The 21,801-nt window shown below is 42.9% G+C and overlaps 3 protein-coding genes across 3 annotated transcripts; 1 reads left to right on the top strand and 2 right to left on the bottom strand.

The window, feature by feature from the left end:
* Positions 1–7: 7 nt before the first annotated feature.
* LOC118278304 (EH domain-containing protein 3) lies at positions 8–14,766 on the bottom strand. Its single transcript, XM_035597537.2, has 3 exons — positions 13,377–14,766; positions 2,423–2,593; positions 8–1,171 (listed from the first exon to the last, which is right to left on the bottom strand). Exons 1-3 carry the CDS (start codon positions 14,599–14,601, stop codon positions 969–971), a joined length of 1,599 nt encoding a protein of 532 aa, XP_035453430.1. The 5' UTR covers positions 14,602–14,766; the 3' UTR covers positions 8–968.
* A 542-nt stretch (positions 14,767–15,308) lies between these two features.
* Positions 15,309–16,141, top strand: LOC118278303 (diphthamide biosynthesis protein 3). Its single transcript, XM_035597536.2, has 3 exons — positions 15,309–15,522; positions 15,675–15,749; positions 15,954–16,141. The coding sequence occupies exons 1-3, from the start codon at positions 15,415–15,417 to the stop codon at positions 16,020–16,022; spliced, it is 252 nt and encodes an 83-aa protein (XP_035453429.1). The 5' UTR covers positions 15,309–15,414; the 3' UTR covers positions 16,023–16,141.
* Positions 16,142–16,441: 300 nt separating this feature from the next.
* LOC118278302 (arfaptin-2) lies at positions 16,442–21,801 on the bottom strand. Its single transcript, XM_035597535.2, has 6 exons — positions 21,525–21,801; positions 21,249–21,379; positions 20,045–20,206; positions 19,501–19,822; positions 18,279–18,429; positions 16,442–18,177 (listed from the first exon to the last, which is right to left on the bottom strand). The coding sequence occupies exons 1-6, from the start codon at positions 21,533–21,535 to the stop codon at positions 17,944–17,946; spliced, it is 1,011 nt and encodes a 336-aa protein (XP_035453428.1). The 5' UTR covers positions 21,536–21,801; the 3' UTR covers positions 16,442–17,943.

The following is a 21,801-nucleotide window of genomic DNA, read 5'->3' as shown; positions in this document are numbered from 1 at the left end:
CAACTCATTGCTTCTTAACTATTTATTAAACTCTATAATTATATAATTTATGATAATAATATTGTATTCAATTTACATATCTTTATGTACATACAGTTATTAGCAAAATGTAAAAGACGCGAGTGGCGGCGCCGCGCGGCCGCGTCATGTCACCTGTGACGTCACGTGGCAGCGCAGTGGCGCCAACCACAAGCTAAAATACATTTCAAAAATCTAGCCAATATAAAACTCTGTATTTACACAAACCCCACGAAAGTCCAACTCGCAGTTAGTACCCAGTATACACGCGACGGTAGCAGCGGGCCGCCACACAAAGCTTTACACCTAAATAACATTAAAGCGAAGGCACCGTGCGCATGCGCAGCGGGAGCGCATACAACCACCACTCAGTAACATAGCCCACAGCTCTAGTAGGAACAACTCAACTACGGAACCAGAAAGTCCGTTCTAGACACAATTACACTATTCCATCATTTACGAATACATTTTAGAAAATAAAGATGTACTTAACGAATACAGTTAACAAAATAAGTTAAGACGCAGCCCGCAGCCCGCACTTACAGTAATTTAAGTAAATAAAGCTAATACATTGGATGCAGCTATTTGGTCATTTTCAACCTAATTTCACGTATAAATAAAAACTTACAAATACATGCAAGCTAATAAATAGTGTAAAAATATTTGTAAAGTAAATACATTCATGTTCAGGAAATACATCGACACATTAACTTTGAATGTTGTTGTATGTCTCCCTACCACACAAAACTAGCTCGTCGCGAGGTATGGCGGACAGAGCGCAGACATACAGTCGTACAGGCAAACATTCTGTATTAAGAAATGCTCTCGTTCGACTCGGCGCCTAATAAATAACTTTCAAATTTCGTATAAGTGCATAAACGTGAAGAAGACATCGAGATGTACTTGTGTAGCAACCGGACAAGTTGATAAATACCTTGTTGCGCGCCCGCTCAGTTCCGCTTGGAGGGCGGCACGAGGTGCGCGGGCAGCTCGGCCGGCAGGTCGTGCCCGTCGATCTTCACGTGGATGAGGTGCATGGCCAGCGCGAACTCGTCCTCGTCCAGGAACCCGTCCTTGTCGATGTCCGACAGTTTCCAGATCTTGCCGAGCACCGAGTTCGGCAGCTTAGACTTCACCATCTCCGTCTTGGCGGCTGTCGACAAACATCACCGGGTCAGCTTAGCAGGCTTGCCACCGATACACGAGCACGCGAATCAAACAAAACAAGAGCAAGCGACAAGTCACTACATTCCTTACCAAGTAATATTGATAGAACTACGATAGAACTAAAAATATACAATGTCAGTAGCTTCATTAGATGACAGCCAGTGCAATCTGATAGGAGTAGGGACAGGAATAAGGAAGGTCGTGTGCTACATACAACAATGTGAAGCGAGGACTGCGAGGTGGCCTACACTGCGGTACACAACACTCGACTATCGTTAGTTAGAATTTTGGAAAACAAAGTAATAGTATCTAAGATCAAGACTCACTCTAAGACGCGAATACATTTGTAACCTCAACCACCTCAACGACTTCACTCGAAGACTAAACCGAAATCTCGAAATCATCGTAGGGACTCGACAAGGCACTCGGCACTCTTAGCATAATAAATATTTTAAAATTGCCATTACTTATACAGCATGGCAACACTTCGTCTATTATGGCAGAGTGCTCGTTAACTTGGCAACAAAATACTTGAGCATGTTAGCGATATTTTCTCTGTAGAGCAGCTCGACAGCTGACTGTATTCTGACCGGCTGCTGCTCCAGGCCAAAGGTAACATGTTTAGCTTTCTCCCACCAAGTGTTCGGAGAGCTGTCCACGTAAAATTCGAGGTACCTCTCGCCTGTGAACACGTACACCAGCGAGACGAATAGAATCTCGGTCGTTATTATTAGCGTGACGAGGTTCAGCGCAAGAAGAACCAGAAACTGGACCGTGGTCCACAGCGGCCCCGCCCTGTGCGCGGGACTCGGCGGCGCGCGCCCGCTCTCGGACTGAGTGTCGGCCTCGCTGTCGTCGTGGCTGTCGTCTGCTTCTCCATCATACCGGGGGTTGTCACCTCCGCGTTTGTCGGTCGCGTCGCCGTCCAGGCTGCCAGTCACACTGTGTATGGACACGACGGGCGACTCGCAACCGCTGGGGACCGCGGCTGCCTCGAGACTCAGAAGGAACTGTGTAATTAGCTGACAGTTTTGAGTAGCACTAAAGAGAGAATCAACGAGTTGCGTATAACTATGATTATCGTCTTGGTCTTTGAGATGCAAGCACAGATCGGTGATGTGAGAGCAGTTTTGTGTGGTAGAGAGGAGAGCGTCGAGAGCCTTGTGTACCGCGAAGTGGTAGGACGTTGCGTTCCGTCGGCGCGGCTGTGTTGGGAACATGTAAGGAAGCTGCGTACCGGCGCCTGTGACCTTGCCGTCGATGGGGTTCAGCGCCTGGAAGATCTGATCGTAGCGCGGCTTCTCCTTGCTGCAGATCCACTCGGGGTCGCCGTGGCCCGCGTCCACGCCCTCTCCTCGTCCGTAGCCGAATGGTGACACTTGGTCTTCCACGCCTTCGAATGCACCACCTGGAAACGTAATACAGTAAACATTAATCATTTGAAATCAAATCCGAATGGACTAATTCGAGGTTATAGTCATTTACAAATATTTTGGTATTTATCATAGTCATCAATATCAAAAAATAAATCTGTAGGTAGCAATAATAACTGGCACATAAAATATTGTAAGAGGAAATATAATTGTGATGTAGGTACGGTGTGTATATACGTATTAGGTGACGATTATATTTTCCAGCAATTCGGCACGATGAACAATACTTTCGCTACAACACGGATGTAGCGGACGGACAGTGGGTGTATTGGTGTCTGTTTATGTGATATCAGTGGGGTATCGTTTACAATAATACTACAGTAATGTTACAATTAGACAACTAAATGTAAGGGGAACAATTTCTGTAAGCACGACATATGTTATCACAACACTTTTCAATGGAAATATTAAAAAAGGCGTATGCTTTTTTTCTATCAAGAAGTGAACGGAAATAGTGTCGCACGCAACATTCCGGAAGGTCATGTAACTAAAATATTGGACCTCTTAGCAAACTACTCTAAGTACATTGGCTACATCTGGATTTTGGATACAACATACTACATACCTATATACCGGAGAGATATCAGAACTGTAGCTGCCACTTTTTTTTTGCAAATAGTTTATAAAATAACACTTTTACACGTCAATCTCTTAAATAACTAGATGAGGCCGGCATTTCCTATCGGACTACTCTGAGAAGAAATACCGAAACAAACTCAGAGGTCATAGTCTCTTTTAAAGTCCAGACAAAATCAATTAAAGATGTCGGAGAATACTAATAAAGAATAGTCTTCGATATACTACTGTAAAATGTTCGCTTCTTACCGATAGGCAGAGAACTTATGTACGTCTAGTCAGTGTAATGGTTATAAGTAGTTACGTATGGAGCAGCGAGTCTATTATTTAGACTAGTTGTGAAGATGTATCGTGTAACTAAATCACACTTGCGAGGGACGTTAATAGTATTGTCAGCGCGCATATCATCTGCATACCAAATGTATTTAATTACGTTCGTACGGCATATACACAAGTTGTGTGTGTTGTGTCATCTCCACGCGAGACCAAGTGCGATACTTATTTTGTGGGTGGTAATTATGCCCCAGTTATATTTCACCCAATATGGGGGCACGCTCAAGCTAAGCAACAAAAACACACACTACTTTGTTGAATTATTTAAATGAAAGGTGATAACGAATAGGCACTAGATTCGTGAACAAGTTGAGGAAAGTGTAATTAATTATAGTACATGTGCATAAGTTGGCGTGGAATCATTAAGGGGAACAAATGGGACTGGGATCACTGGGATGCAGAACAAAACTGACGAGAAGTGATTGTTACATTGAAATAGATTTCTGTCGGTCCCTGTAGCAAACAAAACGCGTTAAGTAACACTGATCTCTACTGATGCACAGATCAGCTGACAAGCTGTAAATTAAAGACGAGGACGAGGACAAGCCTATTGAATACTATTGATGCAGAGTCTGTCCGCTCGACAGAGCGTGCCGGTGGCCGCTACTTTTTCTTCGGCAAAGAAATCCAGTAAGCTCGACTCGTCACCACTCTAATACAATACCTTGTCAATATCAAATTGATCAATGCTCACTAGGTCAGTTCTTTGTTGGCTAGATTAGGTAACAATGATGACTGATGTAATAATATTGTTGCCAGCTAAGATCAAAGCGAAGTGGTAAATGTTGCACGGAATAACAGTTTTCTTCATCCACAGGCGAGGGGGAAGACACCCACGACACAATGCTGACGAAAACAGGCAGGCTGCCTGTATCTGTGTCCCAGCGGTGGCGCTAGCAAACGTAGTAACGGATTGGGCGGTCGCCGTGGCTTTCACAATTACACTGTTTTATGTATTTAGATATTAAACGTCCAAAACATTATAGTTTACTTTTCCTAAGGAAATGTATGGCTAGTATTTATTAAACAATTACGTTACTTCAAGTTCAAACAACGTTCAGATGTTTGTTTCCGAATTATGCAAAATCAGTTATACAAATGTTAGAAATAAAGACTAACACTACCCCAAACGAAGGAAATCCTCATGGAGGACGAAAGGGACTGTCAGATTCTTACTGAATAACACCCACCCTGGTGTCTTGTCTCACACGTGAGTATGAGGGTGCGGGAAACCAAATTCTTCCGCAAACCCCGAACTTGTGGCGGCCTGCCTTGCCAGGCCCCACGTCAAGATGCACAGAGAAGTGGAATATTGATTTTCTCCGTGTTAAGTCTCAACACGCGCCACCATCTCGGGTCCTTTAGAACGGGAAGTCCCCGTCCCGGACCCATGTAGGGGGTCGAAAAAGAGCATTTTTTTCTTCTCCTTCGACGCCCGGTGCGCTTGCTGCACGAAGGTACATTTCCTCTCCGCAGCCTCCTTCTGTGACATGACATCTTCGCAGAAGCACACCAGTGCATCCTACGACTCTGTACTGCTGACCATTTTCTGAAGAGTAATACCTAAGGCAGAGTTAATTTCCCATTTCCGAGTCAGGAGATCCTTCACCCTCTATGGGGATGAAACCCCGATGATGGCAGGGCAGGCTGTCAGCTAGTCACTGCGGCATTTTGAGAATATGAAAAATCATGAAATTACTCCTCCCGCCCTGGGCGAGGTAGGAGGTAGTATCATTCTTACGGACTAAAAACCATCCGTGCCAACTCCTTCGCCGATACCGCGAGACACGCCATATTGCTAGTTACGCTCGTGGCCCCAGCTAGCATCGACCCGAGTACGTATAATGCGATGCGCTGTACACTCAGCAGTAACTGCGCCTACCATGCACTCATATTAACACTAGTAGCCGCAAGGTATGTCTCGAGACAACATATAGCGAATGTGACGTCATAATCCACATTGTCAGCGATGGGAAGTCGCCAGATGAAGAACCAGCAGTGAATGATGCAATAATCTAGATCGGGCACATGTAAGTGAAAGTGTAGGACGCGCGCTGCTCGCCCGTGTTGACGCGCCGGTCAATGGTTGCAGCCTGCCAGTGCCTGCAGTGCCTACTGCTATACAATTATGTACATGCAGGCTACTTGTGTGTCGTTGTCATTAATGCGAGCACTCACTTCATCCTGCAAACGTTAGGGTGTAATCGTTAACGTAACGTCTCAACATTTGATAAGTTTCAGTGCTCTATTATGACTTACGTCTGCTATTTGTCGACACATTCGGACTCGGATGATCTTGCAAGCAAACCGTCAATATAAATAATATATTAGTATGATGAAAATGACTCCTTCTATAGAAACCCTGTTATTGAACAAAAATATTCGAGTTCCAGTCGTGTCAGTTGTCTCACGCACAAAGTAGTGTAGGTATATCTAGATATGGCTTTCCATGAGCAAGATAACGCAAGCGATGACATCGTCAAAGTAAACTAAGTTATCACGAATTAACACTTTGTATTTGGAGCTGTTGGACAAACAACTGCGTTAGTACAGTCCAACAACGGAGTAGCTAACGGAGGCTAACACTAGAAGCAAACCTTGACTTTATCAGGGGAGTAAGAAAACAATGACGACTTATTTATACATAAGATAATTTAGTTTACGTGGGCTCATGATCCCGAGATGAGATCTGAAGAATGAAGTCAAGTTGTTGAAGTACAAATTGTACTTCAGTGTTGACCTTAACTTGTCACTAGTGCACCGCTCGATGGCTGGCGATACAGAGAGAACACCTTGAACAGCGCGAACCTTCAACCTTCTAACAAAAAAGGCTGGCAGCTAACATGCTTTCTGTTTTGTTGTCAGGCGTAATAATTGCCGTTGAATAACAGTAATTCGCGTCTATGTGTGGTGTCTCACTTGGCCGTCGCGTGTCCAAGTGTCGCAGGGGAGCCGCAACGAAATTAATTAATTTGGGTGTTCCCCGCTGCGCCAAGGTCCCAGTCCAGCGCAGGATACCTGGATCGCCGCGGTAAGGAGGATGTGCATCCGTCGCAGCCCACGCAGCGCCGGTCAGCCGCGACACTAGTGACCTGGCGCTCCACCGCCGCGCTCCACTTCCTACACTGTCCTCACTCGCAGCACTGTCGCAGACTACATTCTTTATCCTTTCTCCAGCTCAGTGTTTCCCTTAACTAATACGTACTTTATGATTGGTTCTAGATCATTTTAAGAAATTAATATTTAAGGCACGAGGCACGACAGAAAATCACATATTATGTGTATTGCTAAGCTAAATACCTAAAACTCACACACTACATCGACACATCTTTTCTTTCTTTCTTTCCCGCGCTTATCTCTGAAATGTCCTAACTCTTAAGAGGTCATCTCTGAGGTAGACCATGTGTGTTGTGTTATGAAAGTGACGGGGTGCATTAAGAATATAATGAAGATGTTGCCTCAAAATACCATCGAATATACCTCTTCCTCCCCTCCCGCGATCCCGTACATCACACCAAGTTAACAACACGGTGTAACATAATATTTATAATAACATATTCCAATCATGGTGTCAAGAAAAAAGTAGGTTAGGGAGAAAAAGTATGACAGATATAGCATTCAAAAAGTAGGTTACAGAGCAGAGCCATCTCCTAATGGTGAGGTCTGTTCTTTACAAGAACGGAGCGTACCGTACCGTATTGTAACTGTTGCGCGTCCAGATGTAATGTCAAGCAGAGCATAAAATAATGATGAGTTGGATTAAACGCCGGAGGCTCTATCCAGCAGCGAGTGCATACACTCACGTGCATATGCAAGGCACGTCCTGCGCATGCGACTGTCACCCGGGAGCCATCATTATTTGATTGTATGGTAGTTTTTAACTGCAATATGTATGTTGTTATCCAGTTCTTTATTGAACTGTTATTATCATTGATGTAGATGTATGTGCATCGTCGTGGCATCATGTTACCTTAACTATGTTTAACTAGTGGTTTCAATCTCAAAGCATTTCATAGCACCCCTGATTTCTGAAGGAAATGCTATTTTCGTATCTTGCAACTAAGTGAACGAAATAGATGTCGTGAATGACTCGTCTGATGGAGTGAGCCAGCAGACCAGCAACGCGTCCCCTTGGTGGTGTCGGCGTGCCCGCGCCGGCCAACATTCGCATGCAGCGCACGCGTGGCCCACATCGGCCGCTTCCGAACCTTATCACACACCAACAACAACCATTTCATTTGTTCTGCTGGCACGTCCGCACCACTGCCGCGTCTTTAGCTTTTACCGTCAAAACGAAAGTGTGACAATGAGAACGTCAACAATCAGCGGTTCGCGAGTTCAAAATGTCGACATAATCGAGTTTATCAGGATCGGTTGACAAAAGCGAGAAGAACAAACAGATGATCCGACATTGTCGTCTGTTCGTGGTTGAGTCGGGCAGTTGTACCGTGATGCGAGCACAATGAGCCGCCATTGAGCCACAAGTGGGTCGGCGCAGACACAATGGATGCTGCTCAGATGTGGCAGAGCGGCCACATCGGGTGATGTCACAGCGGACGCGGAACAATAGCCACCACAATTAACGTCGCCAGTGTGCGCCCCGCGTCCGATGTAAACATTGGACTTACACAAATCATTACTATTTCGTAAAAAGCAACCTCTACCACTGTACTGCGACTGCGTACTCTGCGTAGTGTTGCACTGGCGCCAATGTGTGCTATGATCATTCGTAATGCTAAAAGTAGCATTTTAAATAGAAAACCGATAAATAACCTGCATAGTTGCGTAACATCAAATTATGAGTGGCAAGGAAGCGATATTATTGTTGCAACGTTTTGCGACACTTCCTCGCAAGCACACGCGATTTGCCCACGACGCGACGCGTGCCAATGCCGATGCACCGCTGATAGGATGCCCACGCCAACCCATCGGAATTTCGAATCTAGAATGTTTGCTGTAAGTAAATCTAAAGAAAAACCGCTCTAGTTACAAACTTACAACACCGCTGCAGACTTCCGAATTATGAAATTTAATATTTTTAAGTACAGATAGGTATTTGCCTATTACATTTGAGATTGCGATAATTTCAATAAGGTATCGTTATCAAGTGGAGTGGCTAAGTCGCCTTGAATTAACTAACACACAAGTTACACCCGAATGTCTAGGTCACTAACAACGAATGGATAAAGCAACAGTCATGCGTCGCGCGGCGACTGCAAGTACCTACGCTACCGCAGTAAGCGTGGCTCATGCCCATTTTCTATTGTAATCATGATTAATCTAGACTAACGAGCGCGGCGAAAGTGCCGCCGCCGCAGTCGGGGCTGGTCGCGCTCCCATTGCCGCTTGTAGGTATCGGTAGTTCGACTCGTCACTCCGCGAAACCGAAATATCAAGTCACATCGATTTAGTGGCTAATCACTATTGATATGCAATACTGAATGTTTCATCCAGTGGCACGCACGTGGCCGACATGTCGCACTCGTACCGAACACCAAGTTCTGAGTGAGTAGTTAGCACGAGCTGTGGCGGCCGGCAGTTTGTTAAACTTGTCGAGTCGGCGGTCGGCGCGTCCCTAATAATGTTTCCGTATTAACACAAGTTTAGTCATCACTCATCAAGTATACGCATGCGCGTGCGGCGCAGTGACCGAGTCTGTCGTTATCAAAGTTAGTGTTTCCTGAGCCTGAGTGGCCAGGCAGCTCGCCTGGGTTCAAGGCTCGATGCAGACAGGTGCACTCTGCGATTGGCCTCGAACAAACAATAATAATTTATCGATTCCACATGTACAACATCGGGTAACTATTAAATAACTGCCTCGCAGGAATTGTCACTGGGCCACACTCCACACAATGCAACATTTAATTAACTTTCTCGGATTTGTACTATAATATAAACTAGGAAATCTATGAAAAACAAAATACAAGTCCCATCATGTCACGCGGTAGGTGGAAGACAGACAGTTCACCTCGCGACGTGCTCCTCACTTAGATTGACTCTTAACCCTAACAAGGAAACTGGTTATAATTACTTATTCGAAATAATAATATTACTTAGGCATTAGCTGCAATAATTACCCTGTGGGCTTAATGGTCGAGCGAAGGTTATGAAAATAAAGTCAATAATGTCGGAAGCATCACGACACGCCTATGGATATGAGCACGTAGTAAGAACATGCAACGATTGCTGATTCAGTAACGGTGTATCGCAAAATTATAAACCTACTTAGTTTCATTAGCGATGACTAACTGACTGATGACGCACAGTACAGTACAAAGAAAAAGATTTGAGAGATTCTGTGGCTGTGTGGAACTGTGTAGTAGCGAGCTAGCCGATGGACCCGAGCCACAGCACGGGCTGGGTCCTGGGTGCTGATGCGGCGCGGTGTGATATAATACGACGCGATAGCCGAGATAATGCTCGCACTGTAGCTGTGGATATATGAATACACATACATACAGTGACACCGGGCGGTGTCAGCGAACAGATTAGCGGCATGATAACGCTGGCGCAGCAGATAACAATTACTACGTGCCGATTGCGTAACGTGTTTCTCATATTGATTGCTTCACTCAGGTGCTACGTCAACCACCTAATTACAGGTTTGTGCGCGGTCATATTGCTCACGGCCGCGCGTCGTGTACAACATCATGCATGCCATCAAACGCCATGTGCTTGTGTACCGTCCACACAGCTGACAGGTGACCGAGCTCATCGTATTCGATAGAGGCCGGTACACCTGTATATAATGTAACACCAAGTATGTTTTCAGGTGCATGCAACTAAGGTGAGCAATTCATAACGAATATACTGCACCATTTCAGACTCTTGATCTCCATTTACGTTTGCGACCACTCGACCAACGAGGTTCGAGGTAGTGGCGCTGATCCACACTAGGGCGCGCGGGGCGGTCAAATGGAGCACCGCGTCTTTTAAACAACTAAATAAAAGCTTGTAAAAGGAAGGAATAACGTCTAGACGCAATTAGGTACATTTCGTACTGTGTGGGGGAAGTCAAGTGCTTATATTCGAAACTAAATGAGGAACTAACAATACCCTTCCTACAGTCGGGTACAAAGGCAGTAACTCACAAAGGAGATGGATCAGGATTGCTCCACGTCCATCGATTTGGAAACTGACAACTGCTGAACTGAAAACCAACCTGAAGGTTTGAAATTGTAATGGCGGCCTCTTTGTTATTATTCTTTGGATAATTCGTCAATTTTAATGCATTCCAAAAATTTGATGCTTATAAACGATATGTCATTAATCTAGGCAGTCCCACGCTATTTCGGAAGTTCTTGAGAAATGATTTGGGGGCACGGCAGTGCCCCTGCCAAGTCGAGCAAAAAAAAGCGGCACGGCCGTACCATCTCTTTCTCGAAGTCATTCAGGCCAATTTCGACCGTAAACAATATAATATAAGAAATCTCAACAAAAGTATGAATACTTGTGTTTTCATGCGATGGCAAAGTCAATCTATTTCAAAACGTAAAATAAATGAAATATTGATATGATAACAATTCACATAATAACTTAAGACAGAATGTCCCTTAAGAGGGACTAAATAAAATAACCGACTTGGTATTACATGGATCTCACAACTTGTTACGGCAGAAAAACTGATGGGGTGCGAGACTTGGGCTTTTTTACAGGATTTTTTTGATGGTATTAACTATATTTTCTGATCCGGTGATTACGAACTCTAATTATTTTAACTCGATATGACTTAGGAATTGGTCACAAACGAAACCGATTTTACCACTAGATGGCAGCAGTCAGAGTTGGCCCTTATTGTGACGCCTTGTAAGTAGTAGTGTATGGTTATTAGACCGGCCGTAGTGGGAAGGATGCTGCGTCACAAATGGGACCAAGTTGCTACTGCCAAGTCGTATTTCGCTGCACCACGCAAATAATGAAGTAACAGTGAGCATTGACCGTCAAGTTGTCGTAGCACGTACGTACCGCTCGCACTCGTACGGTTTGCAGGGCTTAGTACCCATTATCTGCTGATATCACGTTAGATACGGTTGTACAAGTTGCACAAACAAGTACCTAGCTGGTATTCACCTTGTCCCCGAGCCAAGATGTCACCTAAGTGTAATACGGTGAAGGTGACTGCGAGCTGCTAGTGCTAGTCATACATTAGGTGTGAGTCTAGGCCCCATAGGTAACTTCGACTACTATTGTAACCATCAGATGGTAGGCAGGTGGAAGTATGTAGTAGAATAATAGACTCGCAAACAAAAGACGGCATACAATCTCCTGAAACGATATTGCGGCAGTAAACATGATGCTAATAAATAATTCAAGTGAACGCGATCGTATCGGCTGCCCAATGTATGAGTCAGAGGTCAATTGCTAACTGACGCGGACGCGGTGCTAACTACTTCGGAACCAATATCTAGGTATGTAGTCCATGGTGAATACAGTCCATCATGAAGGCACATCGAAACGAAAATACATACATACGCCAGATATTCCCGGTCGTCAGTCCCGAGCGTGTGATATACATATATGTATGTATATGTATGAACGTTGACCGCGGTCAAACGGATCAGATAAGACATTCTGCAGGCGGATTAAACAAGCATCCAATCATCGAATACCTAATCGCTAGTTAGTGCTACCGATGCTACCAGACAATTACATTTGCGGTGGACAAATAATGTTAAAAAATGGCAGCAGTGGCATCGGCACTTTCTCCAAGGTTCAATTGGTTCAAGTTGAATGCAAGTAGTCGAGCCGCGCGCGCCGCTGTTCACATCGCGACACCGCGCAGTGTCTGAGTACGACCAATCACGTACAATACAATACCATGTTTAGCAATGATTTCTTTACGTAATTACCCACATTATCCTGATATTTTTCAAATGATTTATCAGAATACAGAATGATTCATATTGAATACTGATGTGAACAAATTTTTGTATGTATTGAGGTAAAATTAAATGAATCACTTTGTGTGTGATTTATGAAATAACATATCTACATAAATGATAGTGCCTATTTTAATATACACTACTAACTACTATAAATTATTGGTATCATTTCGAGGATATCACAGGAGGAGTTTCATAAGAATTTTTTTAGTAGGTTTCGAGTGTGACAACAATTGAGACATTTAATGAATAGCTTGATGATTCTAGCACCCGTGTCTCCGGTAACACATCAATATAGTGCTACATATAATACGTAAGTTTGAGGAAGTTGCTCTGTCAGTAACTAACTAATGTACTTCCAAATCATGAGGTCAGACATAATAATTGGATAATTTCTAATTATAGAGTTTGCCTAGCACACTTACAATTATGTTAGTAAATTCCTGGCAAAGTGTTATCATTCTGATAAGAAATCAGGTCAATATCTTGAGATAGTAAGTACCTACCTACATGTAATATGATACTCACTTGATATATTTCTTAGATTTGTACTCTTCATTATATTATTTATAAAAAACACTACTATTCTGGCTGTCAATGGTTTGAATACAAGTCAATTCCAGTGATTTATGTAACCAGGATAAATTATTGGCACAGTCATCATAGTAGTTAGTAGCCTGTTGTACAGTACAACAAAGTGTAGTTATTGGAATACAAATGCTTCACAAAAATGTGTCATGCATTTCATTTGATAATTTTTTTTTCAAATTTAATATTGTGTATTTTGTCACATGAAAATATGATAACCACACCTGTAAAAGTATCAAACTTTATCAGAGTGACTAAGGAAGTTGTAATGCACTAAATGTCAAGTGAGAATTGACTACAACAACAATAATTATGTGAACACTCCACAGCTCTCCACTTGAGAGCAACACACCTCTATTACAAGTAGAAATAGACTCACCTTTGATGAGTGGCTCGGACACAATGTTCACATCTTCCTGAGGAATCATGTCCATGAGGCGAGCAATGTCGGTGGCCAGCATGTGGTCCACTACTTCAAGTAACTTGGGTTTCAGGGGGTGGAACTTGGTGAAGTCGTGGTTAGCCAAAGTTTCCTGCATCTTCTTAATGTCGGGGAAGTCGCCAGGTGATATTTGCTGCTCTCTCTGGATACGGTCATACACCTGACCCAAATTCTTTATTAATTCCTTCTTTTTACCATCTTTTCCAAAGACAGAAGGCATTTCTTTCCTCAGCTCACTGACAATGTATGCATGAACCTTGGCGAGGCGAGCTCTCTTGATTAAGTCATTAAGTTTTCTCAAAGCAGCGTTTCGTGGTAAGGACTGCATGTCTCTGAAGAGATCCTGCTCTTCATCCTCAAACAATCGCCTGTTCACATCATAGCGTAAGGGCTGGTCCCAAAAAGATCCAATGTACACTCTGGCAACCTCAGGTGTCTGCAGCACCTTGCCCAGTGACCACATGAGGGCACCATAAACACGCATCAGCTGCTGGTGATCTATCATATCAGCTTTGTTCAGAACAATACGAATTTTATCATCGTGCCCCCTCAAGGCCTCAATGCTGCGTCTGAATTCATCTGATATGTCGAGCTTGTGTGCGTCAAACAGTAAAATGATGCGGTCGACGCGCTCGGCGAACCATTCCAACACACCAGTGAAGTCGTAGCCGCGGTCGACGCGCTGCTTCTCTCCCGACAGGATGCCGGGTGTGTCCACGATGGAGATGCCCTTCAGCACTGGCGAGCTGACCGTGGAGCACTGGAACCGATTCAGAAATGCATTGCCGAACTTGCTCAGGGGGCGAAACTGTTTCTTGGGATCTACGACGAGTGCATTGCCAGGTATCACTCCTTCCTTTTCATCATACATCACGGCGATGAATCTGTCGGTAGTAGGTTCAGGACCTATTCTTATACCCGGGAAGTCCCGCTCCAACAGATATTTAATGAATGTAGTTTTACCGGTGGAGTATTGACCAACGAGCAGGATCATAGGTTTGGCGTCGAAGTCTGGTTCTTCAAGCTGCGGTGAATGGAAGTCGTGGAACTGGTAGTGAAGCTCCAATGGTAAAAGTTTTGTTTTATATATTCTTTTGAGACCCTCCACGACATTTTCAATACTTTCGGATTTTTCACCTTCTTTCTTTAGCCAACTGAACATTGTGCTAGCAATTCGTTATGTCAAGATGGTAAACGGGATGTCACAGGCACTCGGACACTCACTGTAACACTGGAGATTACTTTTGCAACTATTTTAATATTATGATGAAACGAGCATGATCTTCCTCCCTCGGTCAGAAATAAAATGTCAAATGACGTGTGACGTGACTGACGTGAGAGACATGTCACACGTAAGTGACGTAACCACAGATTGTAATATAATACGTCTTATTATTTTATCAAATTCTCTATTTCAAATATTTTAACTTCATACTCAAATAATTAATATTAAATACACCTTAAAATTCAGACCTTTAACACGTTTACATCAAAATATATCTGTATCAGTTTAGCATTTCCTAACCAAATTGGTAAGAATAAACCAACGAGGGAGAGACTGTGAGAGTCATACTCCAAGAATATAATAAGTATAGATCATTCATGCTTCAGCGTCGGCTAGAATATCATATCATAGCTAGATTGTCCTATTATCTGGTTTTTAAGTCAGCTACATGCTCCTGTGCAACGAGGTACTGTTTACTAACATAGTGTTATAAGTTGTTGTGGTACTAACTAATTTTTAATTTTTTAATTTGTGTTTTTATAGATTTTTCTGAAATAAAAAGATTATTATTATAGCTGGCAGCATTAGCTTAGCATAGGGAACGTAAAATTAAAATCATAGACATTTAAAGATTCTGACATTGACAGTGACACTACTGAGTTATTGTCAGATGCATGACTGATCAATCATTGTTTTAGGAATATTTCCATTTAATTTAGTGATTGAACATGATTGTAAAATACATAAATAATGACGACATTTCATGATGAAATAGAAATTGAGGACTTCGAATATGAGGAAGATGAAAATATGTATTACTATCCCTGTCCCTGTGGCGATAGGTTTCAAATAAGCAAGGTTAGCAGTTACTTTAAAGCTGATTTAGTACAATATCCAATAGTTGTAAGACGTAGGGTTATCTTGTCACGTGGTATTGTTTAATTACTAGTTTAACACATAAATAAACGAAAACAGAAAATGAATGATGTACCATCGTGCAATTGTTGCAGGAGGAGCTGCTGGATGGTGAGGAACTTGCAACCTGTCCAAGCTGTTCACTGGTGGTTAGGGTTATCTACGATGTAGTTAGTATTCGTTATTCCACTGTGCTCATAACCAGTTCTCTAAAGTACAATTATAGACTTTGTTATTAAAAAGTTATTCAGTGTACTAATAGACATGAAAGTAATTCTATTAATGTACTAATTACCTTATCAATATTGATTTATTGATATAAATAAATATGAATTATCTGTCAGAGTTCTTGAGTAGCATTATTGTATTTACAGGAAAAGTTGAAGGCAGAAAATGAAGAAAAACACAAAGCTGACAGCAACCGAGAAGCAGTGAGAGCATAACATCCCCAGCAGACCTGAAGCAGTGTACATATGGTTCGCAGTGACCGTGTGAGCAGGCAATGCAGTGACTGGCACGTGCCAGTACTAGTTGGGGGACCTAATACAGTTGCTCAACTATGGTCACTAGTTTCATTCATGATACCTCTTTTAACCATCCTTTGATATTTTCTTAAAACTTCATCCTTTAATTGCAAAAATCAAAACTAATTCACTTATGTTTAAAAACGTGGTAGACATTGATAATATTTTGGCCACAACAGTTAGTGTACAACATAAGGGTCGCAGGTTGAAACTCTTTGTTTTTGGGTTTTTCAAAGCTTATAAATTGCTGTAGTGTATTTATATTAGTACATGTACAATGTACTTAATATAATGTAATATATACCTATATAAATATTTAGAGGTGTAAATAAAACAGCTTAAAGAGGCCAGTGATCTATTTAACACTTCCTATAAAATATGATAAACACATTGTCATACATTTATAATAATAGTGTATAATTAGTTCTCTAAAATAATATTACAGTCACATGGACATACAATCAACTAAACAATAACTTGACTAGCTACACGAGCATGTGCTCCAGATCCTACCTATGATACTCGAGCTACCTCGGTGCAATATTGTCATCACTGTCACTGTCTGGAATCCCATCCATTGGCACTTTTAACGATTTTTTGATTACTTGACTCATGAGAGAATATAAATGTATGAGATCGACTTATGAGATTCAGTCTTAATCAACTTGGTTTTCGTTTAAACTGCAAATGAACAGGATTGAACATGAACAATTTAAAATCATAAAACTAATATTCATTTGATAGACATTCAGTAATAACAATAAATTACAAAACTCACTCCATTAGTGGTATTGCTACGAGCAGGACAAGCTGAAGGTCGCATTAAGGAATGTGGGCTTGTATAAAAGATTATACAGTGTTTTAATATAAAAATGACTTATGATTTAACACGTTGACTGTCCGTGCATTAATCAGTGGCAATTGAACTGCGTTTACTGCACTGGACGTGTGAGCTAGAACTTTATTTTTCTAGGGACGTATGAACAGACTAGACAAAAATAAAACTCAATGTCCCATCGAAAATTGTTATTTTTTTAATCAGTAGAACATTTTAAGTATGGTACCATTGGACGTACCACGAGATTATCCAAAATAGATGGGACAGTCAATGTGTTAAGATCTGAGTAATCCTGACCCGATACGCTTTAGATATGAGAACGTGCGCAGTAGTACCGGTGACATTACTCATCCAGGCCACCATCATAATATACTCTAACTAATTCCCTATACACTTGCTTGATACATCAGAAAATGGTCACATTGCAGGGTACCTCTCATGGAAGATTAGATTGAACTCTTTTAATAACTAGGTAAGCATAAAGCAATACATATACAATACATAATACTGTAATTAAATAAGAATTAACAATTGTCTACGAGACTTATAAATAATAATAAATTAGTCTATTTGATAATGTATAATACCAGTTATTTGATACAGGTGTAACTTGCATTATGTGCAAAAATACTCTTACGACCTAAGCAACTTGTTAGATTAGAGCTTACTTACAAGAAGCAGTTGATTTAGTAATTGTTGAGATCCTCAAAAACAGTTAAACATTGATGCATAGAAAGAGCTACGTCAGTGGGACATGTAGTAGTGAGCACTCATCTCGCGGCCTTCGTGACGATATAGTCACAGTGGGACGCACGAAGCATGCCCGGCACCTCACTGTGAGTACTTAGTCAGAACTAAGGGCAAACAAGATGATGTGTCACATTCACATTAACTGCAAGGTCTTCCTATCATTCATATGTCGTTAGACTATTGTTCAATAGAAAGACGTTATATTAATGTTAGTGAAACAAAAAGGCGCGTGAGTGCTGGAGAGGACGCGCACTACGCGGGGCGCGGCGCGGGGGGCGCGGACAGGGGTGCGGGCGGGGGCGCGGACAGGGGCGCGGCCGCCGGGGGCGAGGACAGCGGCGGCAGGGGCGCGGGCGCGGGGGCGGGCGCCGGCGCCGGCGTGATGTTGAAGTGGCGCACGGTGGCCTCCAGCGCCACGTGGTTCCCGCTGAAGTAGGCCGACACCGCGTTGTGGAACAACAGCAGCTGCTTGTTCATCACCTTCACCTGCAACACACACACGTCAGCGAGCTGGCGGGCCGGGCCGGGCCGGGCCGGGCCGGGCGGGGCGGGGCGGGGCGGGGCGGGGCTCGGCCTGTGTCACTGACCCGGTTCTCGTGCAGCAGCTTGAGTTTGACGGCGGAGTCGTCCCGCAGGCGCTCGTAGTGGCGCCGGTGTCGCTCGATGTTGGCCAGCAACAGTTCGGGCGGGTTGCCGCCGCTGGCCTCCAGCTCGCTGCGGTAGGCGTCGTACTCCACCCTGCACACGATACACGCCGCACTTCAAATACTTGTTCATCAAATATCATTACGACTAGGAGACGATTAGACTAGTAGGTGTATTGTATTATACAGCCACAGGTTATCCCTCTGTCCCACGAAGCAATTTTTTTTTGAGAGGGGTAATCATCCAATGACTTCTCTCGCCTTAGTCGAGGCGAGAGGTCCGGTAAGCATCTGCTTCAGGAAGTAGGAGAGGACGCCGTGGAGCCTCACAAGCCACTCCTCAAAGAGGGGACTTACTGCTGCAATGACAGCGAGCCCAGTCCCACGACGCATGTAGGGAAAAGTTCCTTAAGTACTGTTAAAATAGAAATGAACAATTTTGTTGACTACAGCCTTAATTTTACTTACACCTTATCACACTTCACACTGATATTATAGATATGAAAGTTTGTTTATTTCGATGTTTGCCCGTTAATCGCGCTCAATGTACGTACTGAACGGATTTGGATGAAATTTGGTAGACAGACAGTGTATGAGCTGACTTGGCCTGTTAGAATATCACGGGAACACGGGCGGAGCCGCTGACAAAAGCTAGTAGATAAGAGAAAAAACTGAAACATACATCATAAAGGATTTATCTACTTATGACATAAAAATAAGTCGGGTTTTCCTTCCTGACGCTATAACTCCAGGACGCACGAACTGATTTCCATGGTTTGCATTTACAGAACCGTCTCGGGTGTCTCGGGCTCCGTGAGGTTTATAGCAAAGAAAATTCAGGAAAAATTTAAGAGAAAAGTAGGAAAACAGGGAAAATCATTGGTGGCGAAACGGAGTTCGCCGGGTTTGCTAGTTTGCTATAAAACTTTACACTCAATAGGCTGGTGAATACATAAGAAAGAAAGAGATACGATATAACTATAACTCCAGGTTTTGTTTGATTGCAGACTGTTTGTTTCCTAAATAAAATAAAATAAATATAACTTCACACTTTAGCCATACTTATTTATGTAATGTCTCTACTCAATATAGTCTAGCCACATTACACAAATATAACATCCACTCCTCCGGATCACTGGAGACTACAGAAACATGGCGGCGTTACCTGGCGGCCTCGTACTGGCGGATGGTGAGCAGCGTGTCCTCGATGGTCTTGTGCGTGAGCGTGGCGAGCGAGTTGTTGAAGAAGTGCAGCGCGGCCAGCAAGGTGTCGGCGTTGCGCGTGAGCGTGCGCTGCGTGTCGGCGTTGTACAGGAACTGCGTCTGCAGCTCGGGCGACTTCTGCGCCAGCTCCGCGAAGCACTCGCCCAGCGCGCGCTGCGTGCCCGCCGCCGCCGCCAGCTGCGCCGTCAGCGCGCCCGACAGCCGCAGCACGCCCGCGTACTTGCGCTGCGTCTCGCGCAGCATCTCGATCTGGGCCTCCAGCTCTGCAACGTACCACACTTTCATCTGGGCACTCGCGACACTAACCATTTTAGAAATTACACTTAAGAAAAACACATTGCAAGCCAATAGAAATTGGAAATTCCATTATGTTAGTTTAAGGTAGATACTGTCTGTGATGTGATGTGGTATGGTGTCAGTTTTTGTATAAATTAAAGGCAAAATTTCTAATTGAATGTAGTATATAATATAACTGCAGTCCTCACCTGTGTCCACAGTCCGCGAGCTTTTGCCGAGCTTCTCATAGAGTATCTGTTTGGTGCACTTGTATGTGGAGACGCCCCAGTTCCGGATGGCGTCCAGCTTGGACGAGCCGGCGCGCAGCAGCGTGCTGGACCCGGCGCCATTCTGCGACACGTCCGGGGGCGCTGCCAACAGTACACGTTATGTTAACATCTCCACAACAAATTAACATCACACTACAAACTAACATCACATAAGGATATACATTTGAGTAAAATTAGTCTTAAGAAAATTTAGAAAACAACACCATGTTCACTTGAGGCTACATTTGAACCACAACGTGATCTGTTATGAATCACAGAAATGTACACAATAAGTTTACTGTAGCCTTAAGGACACTCGCTGACTATACTTCCTACACATATATTCTCATCTATGCTTGGACACGAGACATTGCTATTTTAGTTTATTTACAACAAACAATCTTTATATTTTGATTATAACTTTCATGAGACATACTAAAATTAATTATTATGTTATCGGCTTACTGACATCTGTTTATCCACAAATTTTTTGTTTTCTTTTTCCACATTTCCAGAAAATATAACATGCATCATAGAATTAAGGAAGCTATCCTAAAATATCCACATAATAATAATTTAAATGTCAAATTATACTTGTTGTATTTGTATACAGTAGAACTCCAATAATCCGAACTCCGACTATCCGAATCGCCGATTATCCGAATCACAAAAATTGTCCAAAAAAGTCTAAGTGCGCTATTATTCTCCCCCCCCGCGAAGCCAGTGTTTACGTCAAATCTTGACTTGTCTTAACTTGCCGTTGTGCATACACTGACTTCCCCTCGCAATTTAATTCAATAAAAAAATAGTGCAATATCAAAACATAGCTTTTATTCTCTTCAATGGCATTTTTTTTTAAAAATCCGATTATCCGAATGGGTCCCGGTCCCCATTAATTCGGATAATTGGAGTTCTACTGTATTTAGTTCAATCACTGGAATATATACAAAATTCATTGTTTTTACATCTGTTATAAAAGCTTTAGGAAATCTAATAATAAAGTACCTACTGTTTAAAATCTATTTGATGCCTTTGGTTGATATTATGATACATTTGGTTGTAATTAGCAGAGACAACAAAGGTTGAGCCAGTGGAGTGTGGAGGGAAACTGAGGCAAGTGGAGGAGCGGTGTGGCGCGGCTTACCGTACGCTGGCGGGAAGGGCATGGAGCGCGACGTCGGGAACTTGGGCTCCGTGCCCGACGTGATGGAGTCGCTGGACTCGCGCAGCGGCGGAGTGTCTTTTAGCATCTCGTGGATGCTACGCTCCGATTGCCTACATGCATCATACAAAACAATTAGATCACATACAACTCACGCATATCAATCATTCCAAGTTTTTAAAAAGACTTAATTTATAAAAGGAGTCCTGTATAATTTTAAACAATGCAAAACATTTTAGTACTTCTCTACAAACACACCATTTAGACATCTTAATAGGATTTTTCTTCGAACAACTATTTTAGTCGATAACGGCAATATCCTCAATTAGTTTGTTATACGGTACACATCATATTGTTAGCAAAATACAGAAAAATTTAGGATTTGAACATTCAAGGCATTATAGCCGCTAGTAAACGTACAGACGTACACACTCTACTCTACACTTTGACACTTTGGAATTGACAATTGACTTATTATTTGACATGTTCATCTACCGAAGTGCCTTGTCAATGGTCTTATAAGCATAGAGTATTT

The sequence above is a fragment of the Spodoptera frugiperda genome, chromosome 18, assembly GCF_023101765.2.
Source record: "Spodoptera frugiperda isolate SF20-4 chromosome 18, AGI-APGP_CSIRO_Sfru_2.0, whole genome shotgun sequence".
NCBI lineage: Eukaryota > Metazoa > Arthropoda > Insecta > Lepidoptera > Noctuidae > Spodoptera > Spodoptera frugiperda.
This window is presented reverse-complemented; position numbering and strand designations above follow the sequence as displayed.

Bases quoted from the DNA above. Each gene is read 5' to 3' on its own strand.
- LOC118278304 (XM_035597537.2), bottom strand. From the start codon at position 14,601: ATGTTCAGTTGGCTAAAGAAAGAAGGTGAAAAATCCGAAAGTATTGAA. The intron at 2,594-13,376 runs GTGAGTCTATTT...TTACGTTTCCAG, and splicing joins GTCCGAGCCACTCATCAAAG to GTGGTGCATTCGAAGGCGTG. The intron at 1,172-2,422 runs GTACGCAGCTTC...GTTTGTCGACAG, and splicing joins CGGCAAGGTCACAGGCGCCG to CCGCCAAGACGGAGATGGTG.
- LOC118278303 (XM_035597536.2), top strand. From the start codon at position 15,415: ATGACGACATTTCATGATGAAATAGAAATTGAGGACTTCGAATATGAG. The intron at 15,523-15,674 runs GTTAGCAGTTAC...CAATTGTTGCAG, and splicing joins ATAGGTTTCAAATAAGCAAG to GAGGAGCTGCTGGATGGTGA. The intron at 15,750-15,953 runs GTTAGTATTCGT...TTGTATTTACAG, and splicing joins TTAGGGTTATCTACGATGTA to GAAAAGTTGAAGGCAGAAAA.
- LOC118278302 (XM_035597535.2), bottom strand. The intron at 19,823-20,044 runs GTGAGGACTGCA...GGTACGTTGCAG, and splicing joins CTCGCGGACTGTGGACACAG to AGCTGGAGGCCCAGATCGAG. The intron at 18,430-19,500 runs GTAACGCCGCCA...TATCGTGTGCAG, and splicing joins CGCCAGTACGAGGCCGCCAG to GGTGGAGTACGACGCCTACC.